The 20,803-nt window shown below is 44.4% G+C and overlaps 1 protein-coding gene across 1 annotated transcript in view; it reads right to left on the bottom strand.

Moving 5' to 3' along the window:
- Positions 1-4,522: 4,522 nt before the first annotated feature.
- Stard3nl (STARD3 N-terminal like) overlaps positions 4,523-20,803 on the bottom strand; it is a 38,460-nt gene continuing 22,179 nt past the window's right edge. Inside the window, exons 3-9 of the mRNA XM_021180425.2 lie at positions 20,043-20,120; positions 19,480-19,557; positions 17,339-17,392; positions 17,109-17,226; positions 14,610-14,705; positions 5,816-5,889; positions 4,523-4,969 (exon numbers count right to left, since the gene is read on the bottom strand). Of these exons, the coding sequence (XP_021036084.1) occupies positions 5,831-5,889; positions 14,610-14,705; positions 17,109-17,226; positions 17,339-17,392; positions 19,480-19,557; positions 20,043-20,120 (483 nt within the window). The 3' untranslated portion in view covers positions 4,523-4,969; positions 5,816-5,830. The remainder of the gene's footprint in view (positions 4,970-5,815; positions 5,890-14,609; positions 14,706-17,108; positions 17,227-17,338; positions 17,393-19,479; positions 19,558-20,042; positions 20,121-20,803) is intronic.

Raw genomic sequence — 20,803 nt, 5'->3', positions numbered from 1 at the left:
TGGGTTAATAAAGTTCTGTGCTGAGAGTCCTTGAGAGCCTCAGGCTATGTTCCAGGCTTTACCTTAGAAATATTGGATAGCACACCCAGACCTCACACAAAGGCACAGGTTTAGCTTCTACTGGTGCACCAGGCAAATTACAATTCTCTGAGTACACTGATGTGAGTATAATTCTATTCTATAGAACATTTACACTCACTGCTTTTCAATTAACAGTCATAATTTGAAATGAGGCTTGTCGGTGCATTTGTTTCATAGACATAGATAAATTATGCAATTATTGTGTGCCTTCCTTAAGTCACTCTCAATTAGAAAAATAAAACAAATGGCTTGAATCATCCCAAGGATTTCCTGAAGGGCTTGCATTCTGCTTTCCTTACATATACTCCAGGTCACCTATTAGTCATCCGTTCTCAGACTTTCTTCTTCGGGGAAGACTCTGCTCTACTCTGGCATCACAGCAGTCTCCCCCTCTGCCATCAGCAGAAACTCTGCCTTCATCTGGGAGTAGCTACCATGTCCTGGCTCTTTCTGGGAGAGCACTAGTGAAGTGAGCTTCAGGCTGCAGGTACCATGGGGCCATTATTAATGCTCTCAGGATGGGAACAACATTCTGACAGCTAGCTCTTCCATGCTGGAAGTCCTCAGACTTGCCATATGGAAGACTCAATACATTTCTGAGGAGGAAGACAGTTGTGCATCCTTCTTCATCCAAGGCTTGTTCACCAAAATTGATACATATAGGGAAGTTGTGAGCTTTGATGGGAGGACCCTGGACCAGAAATCACACTCCAAAGCCATTTTAAGAGTTGGAGAGAGTTGGCCTCCTACTCTTTTCCCTCCCACAGTGATCCATAGCATGTATGTAATTACAGAATCCCACGCTTGATGAATATCTAACCTATAAAAACTTCAAATCATTGTAAACAACTTTTCCTTAAGTATTTTTCAATCTTTGAGAGCATTTTTTCTCCCAGCTATGTGAGATAGATATTACGTTATGTGTATGATTTAGTCTCGTGATGAAATTTAACTATGTTGTAGAGAACATATTCCAGTTTCTATGCACCTGCAAATTCAATTGCAGAAAGCCTAATGAAGAACACTGATCATGGTATGTGGAGCCTTAATTTATATCTCATTCATTCACAATGAGACAAGGCTAATTGACTTTCTATAGGTTGGGAAACCGAGGCCTAGATGAGGAAGAAACCTTCCTAGAACTATGCAACTAAGAACTAGAGCAAGAATTTGAACCCAGGCTGCCTGGGCTCACCAGGCCAGCTCTTGTGTTAATCATTTGACCATGGAGCAGAAAAAGGTATTCCTCAGGAAAGTCTTCCTCACCAGGCTAAAAATGATTCAGAGAGTGATCCATCTTCCTTCCATCTCCTGGCTTTATGATGTTGTTAAAATTACAGAGCTAAACACCAACCTGTTATAGATTGTTTATGCCAGGCCGACTTCCACCCAGACTTCCTGCCCAGCAAGGCGGTTGTGCTACATACCACAGGTTGGGATAAAATAAATTTGGGATCAGAAGTCTGTACTCAAAGGCACTCATAGAAAACAAAGATTTGCACAATCTCACATGCAGAAAGTCCTGTCTGAACAGTAGCCTTTTTTCCAAAACTTCAAAAGGTCCCAACTACAATTATCCAGAGTCTTACCCCCAAGGCAGGCCTTTGAGAAAAAACTGAATGTGCCCCAACCACCTCAATAGCTGGGAGAATTTGGCTGGCAAGCTTTTCAGGTATTCTTTTTTTTTTTTTTTCCATTTTTTTTATTAGATATTTAGCTCATTTACATTTCCTCAGGTATTCTTATACATCCACGGTGCACAGGCAAGCAGAGAGTCCTTCAAATACTTCTCAACTATAAATAAATACAACTAGTTTAGAAACTCCATGACTCCTCGAAAAACCACAAAAAAAAAGAAACTCCATGACTCAATTATAAAGCAAAGAAAAAACTTCTAGACAACACACCTCGGAGTTTTCTCCAGTACTTAGGTACAAGCACTTTTCTTTTTTTATTTTGCAATTAAATAAATTTTGCAAAACAAAAATACGTCTTATAATGATGAACACTCAAATCAATCCCTAAAGCCTTCATAATTCAGGAATGGTGATAAACATTTTTAATCTCACCCCGGATGAGGCTAATATGCATATACTCGGTGATCACTGGCCAGTGAGCCTAGCTTATTTGGTGAGTTAAGGTCACTGAGAGTGGACAGTGCCTGAAAGCCAACACTTGGGCTTGCCTCTATATGCATATCTACATATGCATGCTCATATGTACAGTCACTGACTAATACCTTATTCATGGTCTCTAGTGATACTGATATGCCAAGTCCCCTGCAGAGAGCCTGACTTAGCTCTGCAGCCCACGTGTATGTGAACACCTGGGAGAGGCATGACAAACTTCAGTGCTATGCTAACCTTCCAAGTATAAAACAGGATCTCAGGGTGGCATCAATTTATTTTTTTTTTGGAAAATAAACATCTCATCAGTTTGACACCTGTTTACCTGTCTCTTTACATGTGTCTATTCATGTTCTTTCCCCATTTTCTACTGTGCAGTAATACCAGCAAACATGGCACTCTTAGTGCATTTCTGTAAGCAGAGATAATAAGCCAAGTGTTCTACATGCAGTAGCTGGATGAGAGGCCAGTGTTTGTGACACACCTTTTCTAATGGACACTTACCAAGTCAGAACTACATTTGAGTCAATTATATCTAACTTTAACACTGGAAAGGTTGTTTATAATCAGTCTCCGTCTAAATAGCAGGTTCTCTGGAAAGGAAGCAGAACAACTGTTGTTCCTTTGGAACAACTCATGAACAAGACTCGGAGATAACTCCTTGATGGTCCTGAGTTGATGCGATGTTTTCAGTCCAAGTTCCAGGCCCAGCTTTCCAGACATGGAACTCTTTCTGCAGTGCCAAGTACAGACAGCGAACGGACAAGCAGCAGCAGGAGCTTTGTCAGGCCATGACCAGCCAGGACACAGGCAGCATCTCCTGTGGTCAGACATCTCAGCAGCCTCCTTCCAGAGCCCACCTGGGCTCCCAAGTCTCAGCAGTAGAGTGTCAGTTGCAGGGGAGGAGGGGACACTGGAGGTGTGCAGGATGGCGTTGCTATGGTTGGTGGCTTTATTTTCTCAGGCATCTTTCGTTTATCTGTTTGGTCAATGTGGTTGCTTCCTGGAAAATGCTCAAAGTCAAACCCACCACTACTGACTGGGGCGACACAAAGGGTAGCTAGGGTGTTAGAAGAGAAAATAAGAGCAGTTAAACCGCAGCCAGCTCTGCTCTGCTTCAAAAGGCCACGGCTAGTAGGAAAAAAAAAAATTAGCTTCATGCTGTGTGGTGGCTGTCAAACTGCAGAGTCACACTGCGGACAGCAGGCCTCCTGGGGTGGACACTCGGTGCTCAGCTGCTTCAGCTGGCATCAGATGCTGACACTTTTAACTTTTTTTCTCAGAGTACAAAAAGGGTGCTACATGTGCATTCTGACTCCAGCTGATGGCGATGCGGGCCACAGTAATGTGCTTTATGAGCAAAGGAATGGAAGCCAATCCAATGCACTGAAACACTCATCTGGGCTGATACCGGAGGCACCACAGGAACACTAACTCTAGGATGCCATCATGCAGTCAGTAATGAGAGGTCAGAGGACAGGCTGGGTGCAGAGTCGACACCCACACCTCAGGGCTCATTCGTCCTGACCCAGAGGAAGCATGACTGCCTCTGAGATAATCTCCCTAGGATGCAGTATCTGATTTCACAATTGCACACATATGATGTCCACCTGTGTTTGTGATCGGTCAACTCTTCCTGAGAGGTCTGGCTGCATCTGCTGGCTCAGGCTGGCACTTTTTCTCAGCACTGACATTCGACTAGGCTTCAAGTACATACTGCTCCACTCTTGACACAGGAAATTATTACTGAAACGGTTCCATCAAGTTCCTGAGGTCCTGCCCCATGAACAGACCTAGAGAGTTCCCTCTAGCCTCCCTTACTATAAGTAGCCCTTCTTTGCTGCACCCAGTCTCCCTTCAGACTCCTTGTGGCACTGCTCAAGTGGGCATACTCTTGAAACAGTGCCTATGCAGGACTGGATCCGCACAGGGCCCGCTTCCACCCAAGCCTGAAGCATTGCTCCTGCATGCAGTTAACCTTCCTAGCATGCCCCAGCCAATGATGCAGCCTCACAGTCTGCCCTTCTGGGAAGCCGAAAGTGAATTTGGAAAAATGTCTGGAAAAACAGCCGATGACGTAAATTAGTTCATATTAATCCTAAGGAAGTAAACGTGCAGGGAAAGGCATAGCAAAAGCATCCACAGCCTTTGCAGGTTGTTTGTGTGCAGCACATCAGACCCTAGCTCAGAACAAGAAGTCCCAAGAGAGTCATACAAAACACAGGCCAATAGTTTCTATGCACTCAGGCCACACCCTCTTCCTTTTGTAACCCACCACTCCTGGACAGACATATAATACAGACAAAACACAATCATCGTTTTGATACGTTGGATTTATTATTTTAAAACTGTATAAAGAGCACATGTGCATGAGTTTAAAAACACAAGTGAAATGTAAGGAGTTAAAAAAGAAATACAAAAGAAATCTGAGACATGAAACAAAAAAAAATACATTCTGGAAATTGAAACAAAAAGGTATCTCACTTACTACAAAATTGTTATTTCAATATATTAAGCAGTCTTTTGATTCAAATGCAGCACAAGACCGAGTTATTCATTATCAGGTCAGACCGAAACTCACAGACTAGAGGAAGGAGCACAGCATGACCCAGTGGCCGCAGGCAGGGATGGTGTGAGTGGAGGTGGAGCGATGTCCATGAGGTATCACCATAATAAACTCACTAGCTCCTCAGCATCCAGCAGCAAGCAGATCCACCACTTCAGCTGTCTTCCTTGGATGACTCGCAGTGAGGTTCTTCACACTTAGAGAAAGAGTGAAGAAACAGTGAGCAGTGGCCAGAGCCAAGTTCTGTGCTGCCTGTCAGTTTCCTCACTGTACTGCAGGCAGGCTGAGACAGAGACAAATAAAGGACACTGGCACAACAACATATGGCTTTACTTCAAAGGCTTTAACATAAACACTGGTAATTTCATGCTGACAGTTTTGTCTCTTGTGTGTCCAGCTGCTGTGCTGTGCTGGGCTGTGTGCTGACAGTGTCACAGATATAGGGCTCATTTGCTGTGGCAGTGGCTGGGTCAGCGGCCTATCAGCCTTGCCTTGCTTGGTGAGCCAGTCTGATAGCCTCTTCCCCAGTGGTTATGGCCAGAAGCACTGCTGCCCCTCTGCTTGCTACTGTCTCTGGATGAGGATGTTCAAATGACTTACCTGTCATATGAAGACACTCAGCAGTGTCCTCCATGCTAGAGCTCAGCTTTCCTATGAGCTCCTGTGGGGAGCTGCACAAGTCCCTGGGGTACACCTGAGTGGGTCTGAGCTCAGTTCCGCACTTTATGCTGTGCCACCACAAGTGTAACAGGGAGGTACCATCAATCCCATACCTCACAGGACCGGACCTTAAGGCATGTTGGAGGGTGTTTGAAATTAAGCCAACAGCTGGCACTGATAGTCTGGCTAAGTTAATTCTTATTTTCTTAGAAATGTGGGTTTCTGAGGAATCTTTTAAGCCACATATTTATAGCCCATATACAATATGAAGGCCTTAATCTTAATTGTTGTTACAAGCAGGATAAATCTGGCTCTGGGTGGCTGCACACTACATGACACACTTCAACACTTTGTTGATACAATTTCATTTATGAACACTCACTTCACAGAGCAGAACTCATAGTTCCAAAAGTGGTTTCTCACTCTCCTGTTTTTCCTCAGCTTCTTCTTCAGATCCTATGAGGCGGAAAAGAAAAGTCAGGGTCTTACTGAGTTAATGCTACAAACTTCTTCACTGAAATGCAGATGTAAAATATAATGTAGATATTAAAAAGAAACAGATGAATAGACTGTCATTAAAAGTGACCTTGGGTTCTGTAGGAGAGAATTCAAGCATCTACCTTGGACTAGGCTGGTGAACGGATTCACTCACTTACTAGTCAAAGGAATTCACATAACAACAATTATCACTTCCTAGGCTTCAGCTCCCTCCTTGTTAAGACTTGTTGGTGTGTTTTAAACTTTTTAAATATATGTATAGGTGTTCTGTCTGCATACGACTGTGAAATACATACATTCTTGAACATAGGTCTCCAGACTATAGTGAGCTCTTATATGGGTGCTGGGAATTGAATCCAATAATCTGGAATGCCAGTCAGTGTTCTTAGCCACTGAAGCATCTCTCCAGCCCCACTGTGTATATATTCTTAAGTATACACTACATTTAATCTAGATGTTTTAGAAACCATGGCACAGGTTGAACTAGGCACAGTAATGATTCCTTTTTTTTTTTCAAGATTTATTTATTTTATGTATATGAGTACACCATTGCTCTCTTCAGACACACCAGAAGAGGGCATCAGATCTCACTACAGATGGTTGTGAGCCACCATACGGTTGCGGAGAATTGAACTCAGGACCTCTGGAAGAGCCGTCAGTGCGCTTAACCACTGAGCCACCTCTCTAGCCCCACAGTAATGATTCCTAATGCTAAAGGAAGGGGCTGCCAGGTGGTCGGGTGCCCCGGGGATCACTGGCCAGCTCTCTGGAGAGAAGATTTCCAGCTTTAGGTTTTTCTACAATTGAGCAAGCTGTCTAGTTCTGAAATTCCTTCCTTTGTAGCCTTACTAAACAAAAAAATATTAATTATTATCAGGACTTTTCCTCCTAAAGATCAGAAATCAGAGCTAAGCTACCAGTCTGAGTTATATTCTTTGAGTTAAATTTCTGTGAAATAACTTGCACTCACTTAAAATTAATTTATATATAATTTATAATAACATAGAAATTATTGCAAAAGCAAATTCAAAACAAATAGTTAAATAAAAAGTTTACACAGTCTAAGCTTACATATGACAAAATTAAAAACCCAAATATATATATGCACATATGTGTGTGAATGTGTGTGTGTATGTATATAGAGAAATAATAGAAAATAATCATATAACATAACCTTTACATATCTTTGAAAATTTCAAAATGTCCACAAAAAAATGAAGGAAACTAATTTTTAACTCTTAACTTCATATACAGCTTTTACTATGGCAAGTACAGGCACCATGTTGTGAAATTATACACACACACGAGAAGAAAACACCATGAGCTGATATTGCCCCTCAGTTTGATAGGCAGGTCATCTTTGCATATTTTTATGTAAGTATAGAGCATTCTCACGATCAGGGAAGGATTTTAGGAGAGTGAGAAGACAAGGCACAGATAAGGAGGTGGCCACCCTCATGGGCTGCAGAGACTGGGAGATAATGTGCTCTCCAGTGCACATTTGTCTTATAAAGCAGAGAACAAGCACAGGGAAGGAATGGCGGAGTCTTCAGGTTGTGCCCCGTGTGTTAACTGCACAAACTTTAACCATGCCAAGGGAATGTGGGGTCGCTAGGTTCTCTTCCATCCCACCACACTGCTGCTGAACTGGATGGAGACTCTGGTGGGCTAACTACCTCCTTTCAAGAAGAGTGTCTCAGAAGACTGTCTAGGCTGAGCATTCCCGCTCCTCTGAGGTTCAGTGTGTACCGGCTGGCATGCCGACTGGCATGAATGGCTGTTTCTGTCTTGGGTCTTTACACAAAGTTCCATTTGCCATGTGGCAGAGGAGAGAGGCCTTAGTCTGGAGCTTGAACATGACTTCTGTCTAGTCACTGGATACCGCTAAGCATGGCAGAGTTCAGAGACTTCTGGGAAGTGAGGCTTAAAAGGCAAAGCAAGAATGAAAGAGCCGAAGTTGTTCCAGAAATGTCACGGTAGCCAACACCGCTTCACAGGATCCTTTAGTTAATCTCACTGTTCATGGAGAGGGTTTCCGTCTGTTTCCCCTTTCTAAGGAAATTATAAGTGGGAAGAAGCAGAGGTGGCCGGAATGGACAAATCAAGTTTCTCTTCAGTCACCTGCATTAACTTTTTGTTCTGTCTACTTCTTTTTTTTTTTTTTTTTGGTTTTTCGAGGCAGGGTTTCTCTGTGTAGCCTTGGCTGTCCTGGAACTCACTCTGTAGACCAGGCTGGCCTCGAACTCAGAAATCCGCCTGCCTCTGCCTCTGCCTCCCGAGTGCTGGGATTAAAGGCGTGCGCCACCACGCCCGGCTCCTGTCTACTTCTTTATGCTGTGTGTCTGGCCAGCAGCTTCTGTTTCATGTTGCAGATGTGATTATTATTATCCAGGGTTCCCTCTAACATAATAATTGCTTATAACTGTGGCCTCCAGGCCAAATCTGACCTATCACTTTTGTTTATAAATAAAGTTTTATTGAAACAGGAAAAAATAAAGAAAAAAATAAGAATGAAAGAGTCAGAGGACGTGGAGGAATGCTACAAAATTCTGTCCACTGGGCATGACGTTTCAAACACATGAACACAGAGCAGCTGTGGTTACATAGCTGCCCAAGATCAAGGAGGTTAACATCCCAGTGTGGAAGGTGGAGGGCACCTAAGGGCCCATCCTGGTTAAGGAGCTTTGGCAGCTTTTCTTTTAGGGGTGGCCTCTGGTGGGCTGTCCAAGCCCTGATGGATTACCCCACCCTGCAACATCCATGCAGCACTGATTGCACTTAGTGGATTAGCTAAGTTAAAAGAGGACAGGACGCTGCAGGTAGATGTGCTGGGAATGTGCACAGGGACCTGGGGTCGGGGGAGGATTTCCATACATGCAGCAAGTCTTCTGGGAATACAAATGTTCTTAAAACTTAGTACTAAGTTGAAAAATCAAGTTTTTTGAGAAGGAGAAGAAGGAGGAGAAGAAAAAGAAGGAGGAGGAGGAGGAAGAAGAGGAAAAGGAGGAGGAGGAGGAGGAGAAGGAGAAGGAGAAGAAGAAGAAGAAGAAGAAGAAGAAGAAGAAGAAGAAGAAGAAGAAGAAGAAGAAGAAGAGGAGGAGGAGGAGGAGGAGGAAGAGCAACAACAACAACAGAAAAGAGAAGTAGCTTTGTTCTATATGCAGTGTACTTTGTGGTTAATTTACTAAATTAACAACAGTGCCTTTTTGAGAGGAAAAAAAATTCAGAACTGCTTCACTAAACATTCAACAAAATGTAGCAGAAATTATAGGAAGCATTATTTAAAGGAATATAACACAATGTGCTAATGATCATCCTGAGAGAGATAAAAGGAGAGTCAAAACCTCTGTGTGCCTGCAAGTTCTATATTTACCCAGGAAATCACTAAAGCAGTAATAATAAATACACAAAGGATACAATCAATTTAAGAAAGTAAAGACAGGCAAGAGGAAAAAGATAGACAGAGATTGTCAAGATGGGGTAACATTAATGAGCAGAGACTGAAACACAAGTCCTGGAGTGGGAGAGCGGTCAGGAGCGGCTGTGAGGGGATCTGGAAGGCAAGTCAGGCAGCAGGAAGATCTCGCTCACTAGGGAGTGACTGATAGCATGCAGACTGCACAGCAGAGGGCACTGTGCAGAGACAGATGCTGGCCACCTCATGCCAAGGAACCGGAACTGTGCATGGGGAGGTTGGGGATCCGGAAGACATTTGAAGGATACTAGCCAAATGTTCCTGGGGTTGTTGAGAGCCATTAACCCATATACCTAACAGCTGAAGAAATGTGAATACAGATCTCCGCAGAGGGCCACATCACCAACCTGCGGATAATCAGGAAACACTACAGCAGGTCAGAATACATGCGTACCAGTAAAGCAGGGTCTAGAAGAATCTAGAGCTTTAAAGGCCTGTATCAGACCATAAGAAAGGACTGCAGCAAAGCAAGTAAAATAAGTGACGTTTTTACAAAGTAGGAAAAGATTATGCTAACTGCAATCCAAAGGGAGTCAGAGAAACCACTGGCTTGGCACACTCTCAGCAAATGACTCTCAGCAAATATGTCAAGTGGGTCAGTGGGGAGTCACTGTTTTGATAACTGTTTCATAGACAAATGGACAGAGATAGCTGACATCAAAAGAATGTGCATGTAGTCTTGTGTTTCTTTTATATATGAAAAGTAATTAAAATATACTATAATCCTAAAAAAAATGCAAAACCATCCAACCAAAAATACCCTAATCTTGATTGAAACTTCTAGATAAAATCCACAGGCAAATTCCTTTATGACCCAGAATGAAGGTTACGAGATCTTAGCTATGACTGCTAATACACTAGCATCATCAGACTAGACTCATAAGCTAGGCTTAATTGACATTAAGACACAACACCCGAGAAGCCCACAGGCAGGCACCACCTGAAGTGGGCTCGAAGACGGTTGGCCGAGGCGTCAGCCTTGGTCAGAGAGGCTTCTTTTTGCCACTGACTGAGGTAAGTGCAGAATCTCGTAGCTGCTGGAGTGCTGAGAGTATGAGTGCTGTGTGCTCAGTCCTAACGAGGATATCTGCATCTCCTCCAAGGCTCAGAGACCACACAGGACCACGACAGGGAAGACGGTGCGAACCACTCGCTATCTGATGGGCATGATCTGGATAGTCAATAATAAACTTGCAACGTAGCTGCCTACACAAGACTGGGAAGATCAATAACTAATCATGAATGAGGTTTGGGTGGTCATGGGGGCCCTGCTTCTCCCTGTGGGGATTACTGAATACTGGTGGGCCTTGGGGGAGGGGCAGTTACTGTCTTCAGTAGTGCGGTCATTTTGGGTTCCCTAGGCTCCAGTCGACAGTGTCACCTATGCTCACAGGACTCTGGCTAAATCCAGTAGATAACAAACCAAATGAGAAGGCATGAGAATGAGCGGGGGCTCTGCAGAGAGGAGAAGGGGTTCACTAGAGTGGGAGGGGTGGGGTGGAGTGTGATCAGACTGTGTTATATAAATGTGTGGAATTATTACAGAACGTAATTGAATGTGAAGTAACTATAAAGTGAAAAGACCTAAGGGATGTGGAGAAGGGATGTGGAGGAGATGTCCGCATGTAGGGACACGTAAGTTAAAGACAGCGAGCACCTCTGTAGTTCTGTTAGCCTACCAAAAGCAGACGTGTGCAACAGCAAGGAGTTATAAGGATAAAGCCAACATTCACGGCCTGAAGTACGTGCAGAAGAGAGGGCTTCAATGAGCAGCTTCCACCCATGAAAGGTAATAAATGTGCAAACACGTAAGTGACTGTTCCTGGCTCAATTACTTATTTACAGCTCAGATTGCAATCTGAAGTGCCAGCGACTGACAAGTGGTACAGTGTCACACTGTACAAAAACAGGCACTGATGCCCGCAGAAAGAGCAGCTGAATGCAGAACGCACATGGCATGACTGTACAGGCACAGGGGCTAAGTGCAACCATGCACAAACAGTTCACTGATATAATAAGACAACCTAAAAAACTACCACTAGCCAAAACCCAGTGGCAATTCCCCAAATGACCACTAGGTGGTAGACATCACAGATGAATTGTCACCCTGGAAAGCTTGATGGGGTAAAACTACTTCATTTAACTATCATTCACAAAAGATGTTATTTATTTGTAGTATGTAAAGTTATATACTTTCATAGCGCTTAAAACATACATTAATTAATAACCCCGGGAATGGGTTTTTAATGCTTTAAATATTCCTTACACAAAGGGCGACCATCTAATTGAGAGCCCTTCTGAGGGATGAAGGAATGAGACAAAGCAGGGGCATGATAGCTCTTGGAATCTTAGCACCTTTATTTTGACTTGCCCACAAAAAGTTAATATTCTACAGTGTGTGGTATTCATCTACTCATCCACCTGTCGGCTGCACCGGGATCAAACCCAGGCCAGACAAGTGCTGCACTCAATACTACACATCTTCAGTCCCAAACTAGCCTGTCTTTCAAACCAGACTTCCAGTGGGGGTGAAGAACTGTGTCCACCTAAGCATGCCACTTAGTGCATTTCTGCTCAGTCAGCACCCTCACTGCAGTCACATGGGTAGCTTAGGCCTTCCTCCTCTGCAACTGATCAGAACAAGCAAGCAGGCTACTGATAGCCTCAACAGTAAGCTTTGTGAACAAAGCAGGGTCTAGTTCCAGCCGCATATCCACTGAGCTGTGATGATTTCTGTATTCCCATTCTAAATGCCGAGATGTTCCTTCCTATGAGAAGAAGATAACATTTCTAGGTTCACTTCCTAGAATCTCCTTCTCTACTTTAACCCACCGCTCCTGCAGACAGAACTCTACCATGTGTCAGGTATTAGTTTGGGTGCCGGGTCACAGGGCAAGCAAAGCAGCCCCCAGTCTTCTGACAGCACCAGTCTCTGCAGGCAGGCAGCACTGCTCCCTCCCTCTCAGCATTATGAGAGTCTGTGTGAGAAAATGGCTTGCCAGTTTTAAGCACGTTTCCTTCTGTAATAGTTTCATTTTTTTCCCAATTGAACATTCAGATAACACAAATGTAACACAGGAAAGCAAGCTCTTTGAGAATGCACCTGTGTTTACCAACCAATACTGATGTGTATCTTGTGTAAATAAAGCAGTGCCTACAGGAACGCTACCTACAGAACTGTCTCTGTTCTCTCTGGCTTCATAACCCAGTGGTAGTTCTCCAGAGGACCACTAGGTGGTGGCAGACATCACAGACTCAAGGCCCTTGTGGGTCCTGGGAAGCTTGACTGGGAAGAACCAGTTATTAGCCTCCTGAGCTGAGCTCCTTGTTAAGAAGACAAATTGATAATGAGAAATTGCATTAGCATGGGGAAACTAAGCTAACAGTTACATTTTGAATTAGACTATAAGTTCCATTTTTTGAGACAAGCCCTATGACATAAAATATCTGAATCAAATAGTCCTATGATGCAAAGCAGTAAAACGCTTCACTCCAGATTCTACTTTTTACAGGCTTCAGACTGACACTAACATGCACATGGGATTTGTCCATATCGTGCTGGTCTGGACCCCACATCAACAATCCACAATGTAAGCAGCCTTAAGTTCCTCCAGTGCAAGACCACTCACTGCACAGGGCTGCACCTTCATAGCCTTTCTTCTATCTAATGTTGGGAATACAATGTAGCCTGTAATTCAAGTTACATCCCAGAGGACGAAACAGACCAAATAACTGCTACATATGGGGCAGGATGACAGGGCTGCAGAACAGGACCTAGAAGTCTAGGAGTACCCTAACCAAGACAGCAGGGGGGTGGCTGTGGAGAAGACTGGATGGAGGTTCCTGGAGCTTTAGCTAGAGCTACAATGTTCAGAACAGAAGCTATAAAATGCACAATGGCTTGAGGGCCTTGGAGCCCAGGTTTTCTGTAGACTAAGAAGGGAAAAGAAGGCAGGGTAAGAGGTGGGACAGCAAGGGAGGAAGGCCAACAGAGGTGACCTGGGCCATGTCACTGAAGGTGCTGGGCAGAGAGCTGACCCGGCCATTCTGGTACTTCCACAGACATAGGACGCTGTAAGCAGTAGCTGTGAGCACAGACTCTCACACTGGAGCCAGCAGTGTGCCCAAGAACCAGCACTTACTGTGTGATGCTGGTGTACTTCTGCTCTGTGCCTGACTTTGTTTCTCTCTTGGTACAAAAAGCTCAGAGTGGTTTTAAGATGTGAATGAGCCCCAGTGCCCCCTTACTTGCCTGGTACCTGTAAAGTCCAAACAACTTAAAATACTTGATATACTGTATGAAAATAAACGCAAATAAAATCAAGTACTTTAGACATCTTTTTCTTCCTCACCCACTATAACATTTAACCACTTTGAGGTGGTCCATGCAGAGGCTCTAAGGTCCACATTACTGTGAAACCATTAACATCTACACACCCCCGCTTTTCTGCTGACGCTTGGGATCTGACCTCACTGGTACCGTGATAAACCAAGTCCTGCAACTGTTACTCTCACATGGTGCTTATTTTATCTCCTGCATTCTGTTCAAGGTTCACAGATGGCCATGGGTCAAGATCTAGTTCCTTTTTAAGGCTCTAATATGTTCCCCTGGGTGCGCCACACTCTGTCGTCACCTGTTGATAGCTACCGTACACAATGCTGCTAGGATTTCAGGGGCTCACTGTGTCTCAAGTTCATTTTCCTTTCTCTTGGATAGACAGCCAGACAGCCAAGGCTTGAGTGATATCATAATTCTACACTGAATTTTGTTGGGAATACCAAGCTGTTTTCTACAGGAGCTGCACCATGTTGCCCTCTCAACTGTTGTGCATGTGGGTTTGACCTCTTCCATGTATAAGGGATTTTAACAAGTAATTCGTATGTTAACATGGTACAGTGGTTCCTCAGTATGGTTCTGTTTGTATTTTTCCCAAAGGTTACCGGTGTTGCCACGCTTTCCCACAGAACTGGCTCTCTGCACACCTTCTTTGGGAATGCATAGTCCTGCCCTTGTATGTTTTGGTGAGGCCCATTGCTCCTGCCATCTGTCACCACTGGTCTCCTGGGAGACTCCCTTACTTAGTTTTACATCATGGCATGCTCAGGGCCTGCTAAACAGACTGGGAAATAGACAGAGCATGAGACAGAAAAATGGAGGGGATTTCAAAATGGACCAAGACACGAACAGTCAGCGATGGCTTACCTGCTTCAGACTCAGGAGGGGAGTAAAACTGACCATCAGAGAGCCCTGCAGGGATGAGAGCTGCCCTCTCAGACGCATCCTGAACTAGCAGGAGTCCTGGAGAGAAGAACCAGATGTTAAGAACCACATCACTGTCCTGGCAGCTGCCCAGCAAGATTAACTGTCATAAAAATGACATTTCAATACAGCAAATAAACTGTCAGAAAAACAAGGTACTTTGAGAATCTTTCAACCATCAAATAAAGATTTCATTAATTAAACGACAGACCAACCTTGTGAAGATTAAAGAAAGACAGAAAACAAATAGTTTAAATAATCCTTTCCAGTTACGCCTGGGCTCAGTGTTCCGATCACACTCCTCAGTCTCACTTCTCTACAAACATCAACACCAACTTCAAAACCAAACAAGACAAATGACAGAAACTCATACAAGGACGAACACCATCTGTCCTTAAGGCTTCTTTGCTAAAACCCATGTCAGTGTGAGGAACTGTGGTAGCAGGTCCCTAGCCACACAGCAGAAAACAGGTAAGTTTCCTTCGTGCCACGACAATGCAGGCAAATGATGCTTTACATTTCATAAAATATGGACTCATTTTTTGACATAAAAATTAGTTTACTGTTAAAAAACAAACAAACAAACAAACCAAACCTTCACAAATAAAACTACCACACAACTAAATGAGCATAGCCATAGAGCAAGCACCCGCCCAGCCCTGAACGCTGTACCTCTCCATAAACATCTATACAGTTAGCATAACCATTCTGAAGCCATGGGGTCCACTTAGAGTTTTATACTGTCATTACCAATTATAATCGTATATGCTCATCTACCACAAAAAAAGGAAAAAAAAAAAAAACAGTTTAAACTAGAAAACCAATTAGCCCCATATCGTTTCATGAGTCATGTGTCCTGTGCCTTTGTCTTTTCTTAGCACCTAATACTACCTTTCCTGTTCTCTTTTCTACACGTGATACTGTACCCACAGGTACGTGTTCCTACACACATGCACAAGCATGCGCGAGTGCTCACACACACACACACACATTATATGTAATGTATATATTATAGGTTAGGATCTACATATGGTAGAATATTGGGAGGAAAATATGTTTTGGTTTTTTTCTGATTCTAGGTGGCTTTGGCTTTGCCTTCTTTTAAAAAAATTAATGTTTATGTATTTGTGTATACATGCGTATCTGGTGTATAAGCAGAAGACAATAGTGAGGGTTCTGGGAACAGCATTTAGGCTGTCAGCCTTGGCAGCAGGTCCTCTTACTCACTGAGCCACGTCTCCAGCCTTTCTGCTCACCTTTATTAGATATTGTGAAACTGGTTTAATCACATAACTATTCAAACCTCAGTCAAGTGAACACTTGATGCTCTCAACAAGTAGAGTGTGGAGTTGATTATAATAAAAAGTGGCCTCCCTACAGTAACTGCTTGAAGGAAGGACACAGAAGGGCAGAAGCATCTAGGATCACCGTTTAGTGTGCTCTGTAAATTCACTCTTGAATTACAGTTCTTCTGTTTGGTTTGCCTTCTCTGTTAAGAAACTTCTTCAAATCAAACTTCAGGTAGAGTGATCCTTGGTCCTGCTGCTTTTAGAGCTATAATTATGCTTAATTTTCTATAAAACACAAGATTTTTTTTCTTCTTGTTGGGGCAAATTGAGCCAGATGCTGGGGAAGAATCCAGCAGGGGCATGTCTAAAGCAGCATGCCCTTCTAAACCGAGTTATGATGCCTTTCCCTCCTACAAGGAGGGTGGCATTGTATCTCCACTAAAGGTCTCCTCCAGAGAAGAACCCCAGGCCAGTAACCAACTTCATGGCTCCCGATGGACCATTTGACCCTTCTCCCTAACGTCGGAGCACACTAGGTTATGTAATAGCTCTGTCAGATCTTAGAAGAAAATGGTGCCAGATGTCACTCAGTCATTCAAGGGAGGACAACTGACTGCTGAGCCGGCCACTGAGTTCTCCTCTGAACCATCAGAGTCCCAGTGTCAGGCACTTAAATGCTCTATTTGTGACCCATCTTAAGCCTGCTATCTGTACAGTGATGTGGCCCTCTGCAGAGCTACTGACTGCTTCTTCCATTCACTTAGAGCTGGTTCCATATTCTCTGCCCTGAAAATACCCAGTTCTGGTCTAGACGAATGCTTACAGACCTGGGATTATAATGCGAAACGGTCAAACCGCCCGGGCCCAGGGAGACGGAAGCAGAGACTACTTTACGTTACGTTACGAATGTCTAACCAATGGCCACACCTTCTAAGGGACACATGGCCCAGCCAGAGCGAGGAGCCACTCGAGTCCCTATGCACTCACATGTCCACCCACTTCACCCTCAACTCTGACACAGCCACTGAAGAACATGTGCCTACCTGACTCAGTATGGTCCCTGAAACTTCTCTCATAGCAAAAAGCCACATCAGTTCCCAACAGTGTGATATGTGCAAACCTGGCAGGCTGAATGTGCCAAAAGACAACTTACTGTTTTCTTCTTCTGCCTCTTGAGGTAACACTTTGAAATCCAGGAACCACGTCTCAATCCAGGCAAGGATGAATGAAATGATGGGCAACACATAGCCAAATGCCCCTTGAGAGAAAAGCTAGAGAACAGGAGGTGTTGAGGAAAAGCAGCCAGTACTCAGCTCACACGGGAGGGAAGGAGGGCTTCCTCGGGGCACAGAGCAACAGCACAGGGAGGAGAGTCACACATACCTTTGAGAGGATCACTTTTGCTAATAGAAAGGCACTGGTCACTGCTGTTGTCAACTGCAAGACACATAATATAACACTCCTCAAACAGGGCACTCAGCACTGTGAGTGACCCCCGCATCAAGAAAGCTGGGCCAAGAGCAGACAGTGCCCGAGCAGACTGTGCCCAGCCTTCTACTTCCCATAGTATTTGTGCTTTCCCGCATACCATTCCAGGCAAAATGGGGTTTCTGAGGCATATGACCTAAGTGGCTATATACAACACTCCTCCCCCTATGCTGTAGAAGGCTAATGTGTTGGGAAACTTCTCTCTAGCCCAAGGTACAACTCTAATACATGTAAGAAAGGACAAGTGACATGCAGACGGGGCTCTGTCTCCCAGGGCTGTGAAAGCCACAGCACTCACAGCACGCTGAGCACTTCTCCAACTGGCGCTTGAGCATGGGAAAGCCTAAGAATGAATGGCAGGAATGACTAAAGTGACCCGCAGCACAGAGGCCAGGAACACACCGAACACATGCTTAGCAGGAGTAATCAGATATACACACTCATGCTAAGAGAAAACATTTTACTACCAGACAATAATTCACTTTAGAGACTCACATCAGTTGCTCCTAGGTGACTTAGCTGATTTCCCTTCCTGCAAATAACGTAAATAATTTGAAACAAAAGCCTGGACCTGCTACATCAGGACTTTCCTTCTGCAGACTACCTGAGATGTGACACAGTACTGATGTAAGTAAAGTGAATTCTATTTGAAAATGAAAGAAGGTGCTTTACTGTGACTCAGCGCACACATCTGTGTGAATCTCTTCCATAACAGATACCAAGATGGAGAGTCGGACAAACATGAGTCTGCGTGGAGACTCTGGAATAGAATGCCCCAAATGCAGCATGTGGTGGAAAAGCAGAGAGGGGTGAGGAGGTCAACAAGAGACGGGGATACGGCCTGCTGCGGTGGCCAGCTACATCCTTGAACCAAGACTCGCAATGACAGGAGGTCTGACACACGCGGTCAGCCTTAATGACTGGCTCGGGCAGCACTGCTCACATTTGCACCAGCCCAACCAGAGAATGCTCCTGCTGGATTTCAACTTAGGCCTGAGCTCCGTCTGGTATAAGGAGCACCAGGGCTCTGCACCTGTCCTCCATCTCAATCAGTAGGTTTGTAGGAAGGGATGAATAACATCCAGGACATTCACAGACATGGCAAAAGTGATGCAGGCAGCCAACTGTCTCCAACATTCACTTTCTTAATATTTACTGAAAATGAACAGACTCTGTGCAGTCTCTGCTAGACACAAGGAAAAAGCTTAGGCAGGGGTGGGGAGGTGTCCGCTCATCTGGAGAAAGCAGAGGAACAAAAGGAGGAGCGTGGCAATGGCTCTTCCGTCTTTGAGAGTTGGTTAGCAGGGCTGTGGACATGGGGGCTTACAATCGCTTAGCTGATAAGCCTGAGCATGTGTGTGAGGAGGTTTCCAGAGAAAACCTCAATGGAGGTCAGAAGGCCCACCCCGGATGCTGGCAACAGCATCCCATGGGCTGGGGTCTAGAACTGGGCACAAATGAGGTACACTGGGCGCCAGAGTTCATCTCTGCTTCCTGACTGTGGACACCATGTGACCAGCTGCCTCATTCTCCACAGTTCCCTTCCCCACTGTAGTAGACTATATCTCAAACTGTGAGCAAATAAACTCTTCCACTCTCAAGATGCTAAAATCACTTCAATAGAAAAGCAGCCAACAGAGACTATCGGGAGAGGACTGGGGGCAGGGGGAGGGGCTATCACCAAAACAGAGACCAGAACATCATGTGACTACAAACTCACAAAGCAAGGCATTTCCCACAAATCTCAGTCAGAGGCACTGCCCTCCACTCTCACCTAAAAGACCAGATGGAGGAGAGACCAGGGCTTACTCCTGGCTCCCTAGACATCCCCCTCCCCCACAGACCACGCCAGCCAGTTACGGAGTTAAGTGTTTTCACTGCAGAAAGATCACAGGTAAATTACTAAAGGGAGGAAAGACCTTAGGAAAAGCTGGTGAAACCAGATCCTCCAAATCCTGTCTCCTCCCAGCAGAGCCTGCTGTGAGTTCCCTGGCCACCAGCCTGCTGGGAGATGACCCACTGTGATGTGCACTCACCGCTATTGCCCACCAATGGCGCAGTCTGCATACAGCATACCCAAGTATCAGCACTTTGAATCGAAAAACTGCCAAAAGCTGAGGGGGAAAAACAGTAAGAAAAGTTATGTACAATATGTAAAAAGTAAAGCAGCTTCACTCTGTCATCAGATCCCAGATGTCATATGTGGAACGTGCAGAAGTGCAGCCCTAGGTTTCAAATCAAGTCCCTACAATTGATAAACAGGGGGGAAACAAAACAAACAAACAAACAAAAACCCAAAGACAGACCAGCACCCCCTCCAGGAACCAGGACCTGTCCGTGAGTGAGTTCGCCTCCAGCTCTGGAGACGCTGAGCGCTCCTGGGGAGGGCTCCTGGTCTCATTCACCTTTCCTTCCCTTTCTTGCCCATCAGTTTCTCCGTGAGCCAGAGAACACTGAGTGGGCAGGAAATTCAGGGAAAACAAACATGCTCACTGCTCAAAGGAAGGAAAACTGGCACTGCATCTACGGCCTATTTCAAGGGACCTTGCCTCTTGGCTTCCATCTCACTATATCTGAATCAGGATATAAAAATACTTACAAATATATCAAAGTAAGAGGAGTAGTAGTCATAGTGAATCACTTCCTTCTTCAGGGTGTTCTCGATGCCTCCGTTCACCTGCAGAACAAACAGCAGAATGAGACGTGAGAATGAAACACTAATATATACTATATACATACTTTTACACATACACACATACACACACACACACACACACACACACACACACGAGAGAGACTGAGAGAGAGAGAGAGAGAGAGAGAGAGAGAGAGAGAGAGAGAGAGGAGAGACACTATATGCTTCCCTGCATACCTCCTTGGAACTCACAAATGCTCAAATATGGAATAACCCATCTCTTCCCAGTTGAGTCTGTCTCCATAGTTCTTGGAAGGACCAGGGAACCCTGACCTCACGCACTCATCCCCAAGGCCCATTATGACAAAAGACATGTGTGCCAACATTTTCTGTGGCTAGTTTTGTTTTAATTTGCTCTTGACATTTAAAATTTTGATACTCTAATAGATATATATGCATTACTTGGTTTAAGAAATAGGAATAAAATTGGCCTACAATAGTATATCACACAAGTACAGTAAATGAGGGCAATAAAATTCAACAGGATAAATTTTTTGCTTGTCCTTTCATATTACCAAAATTAAACTTAAATGATCAAGTTCAGGATTCTACAGATTAAACTAGGCAGAGAAATTAAAAAAGAAAATCAAGTAGGGCTCATATATTAGTCCAATCATGGAGTCCAGGCAGTCTCTTTACAGCCCTAGGCTATGGCTCAGCCTGGT

This window comes from Mus caroli, unplaced genomic scaffold (assembly GCF_978045245.1).
Source record: "Mus caroli unplaced genomic scaffold, Mus_caroli_1 scaffold_15, whole genome shotgun sequence".
Lineage (NCBI taxonomy): Eukaryota > Metazoa > Chordata > Mammalia > Rodentia > Muridae > Mus > Mus caroli.
The sequence above is the reverse complement of the archived record's forward strand: the minus strand, read 5'-3'. Positions and strand labels throughout refer to the sequence as shown.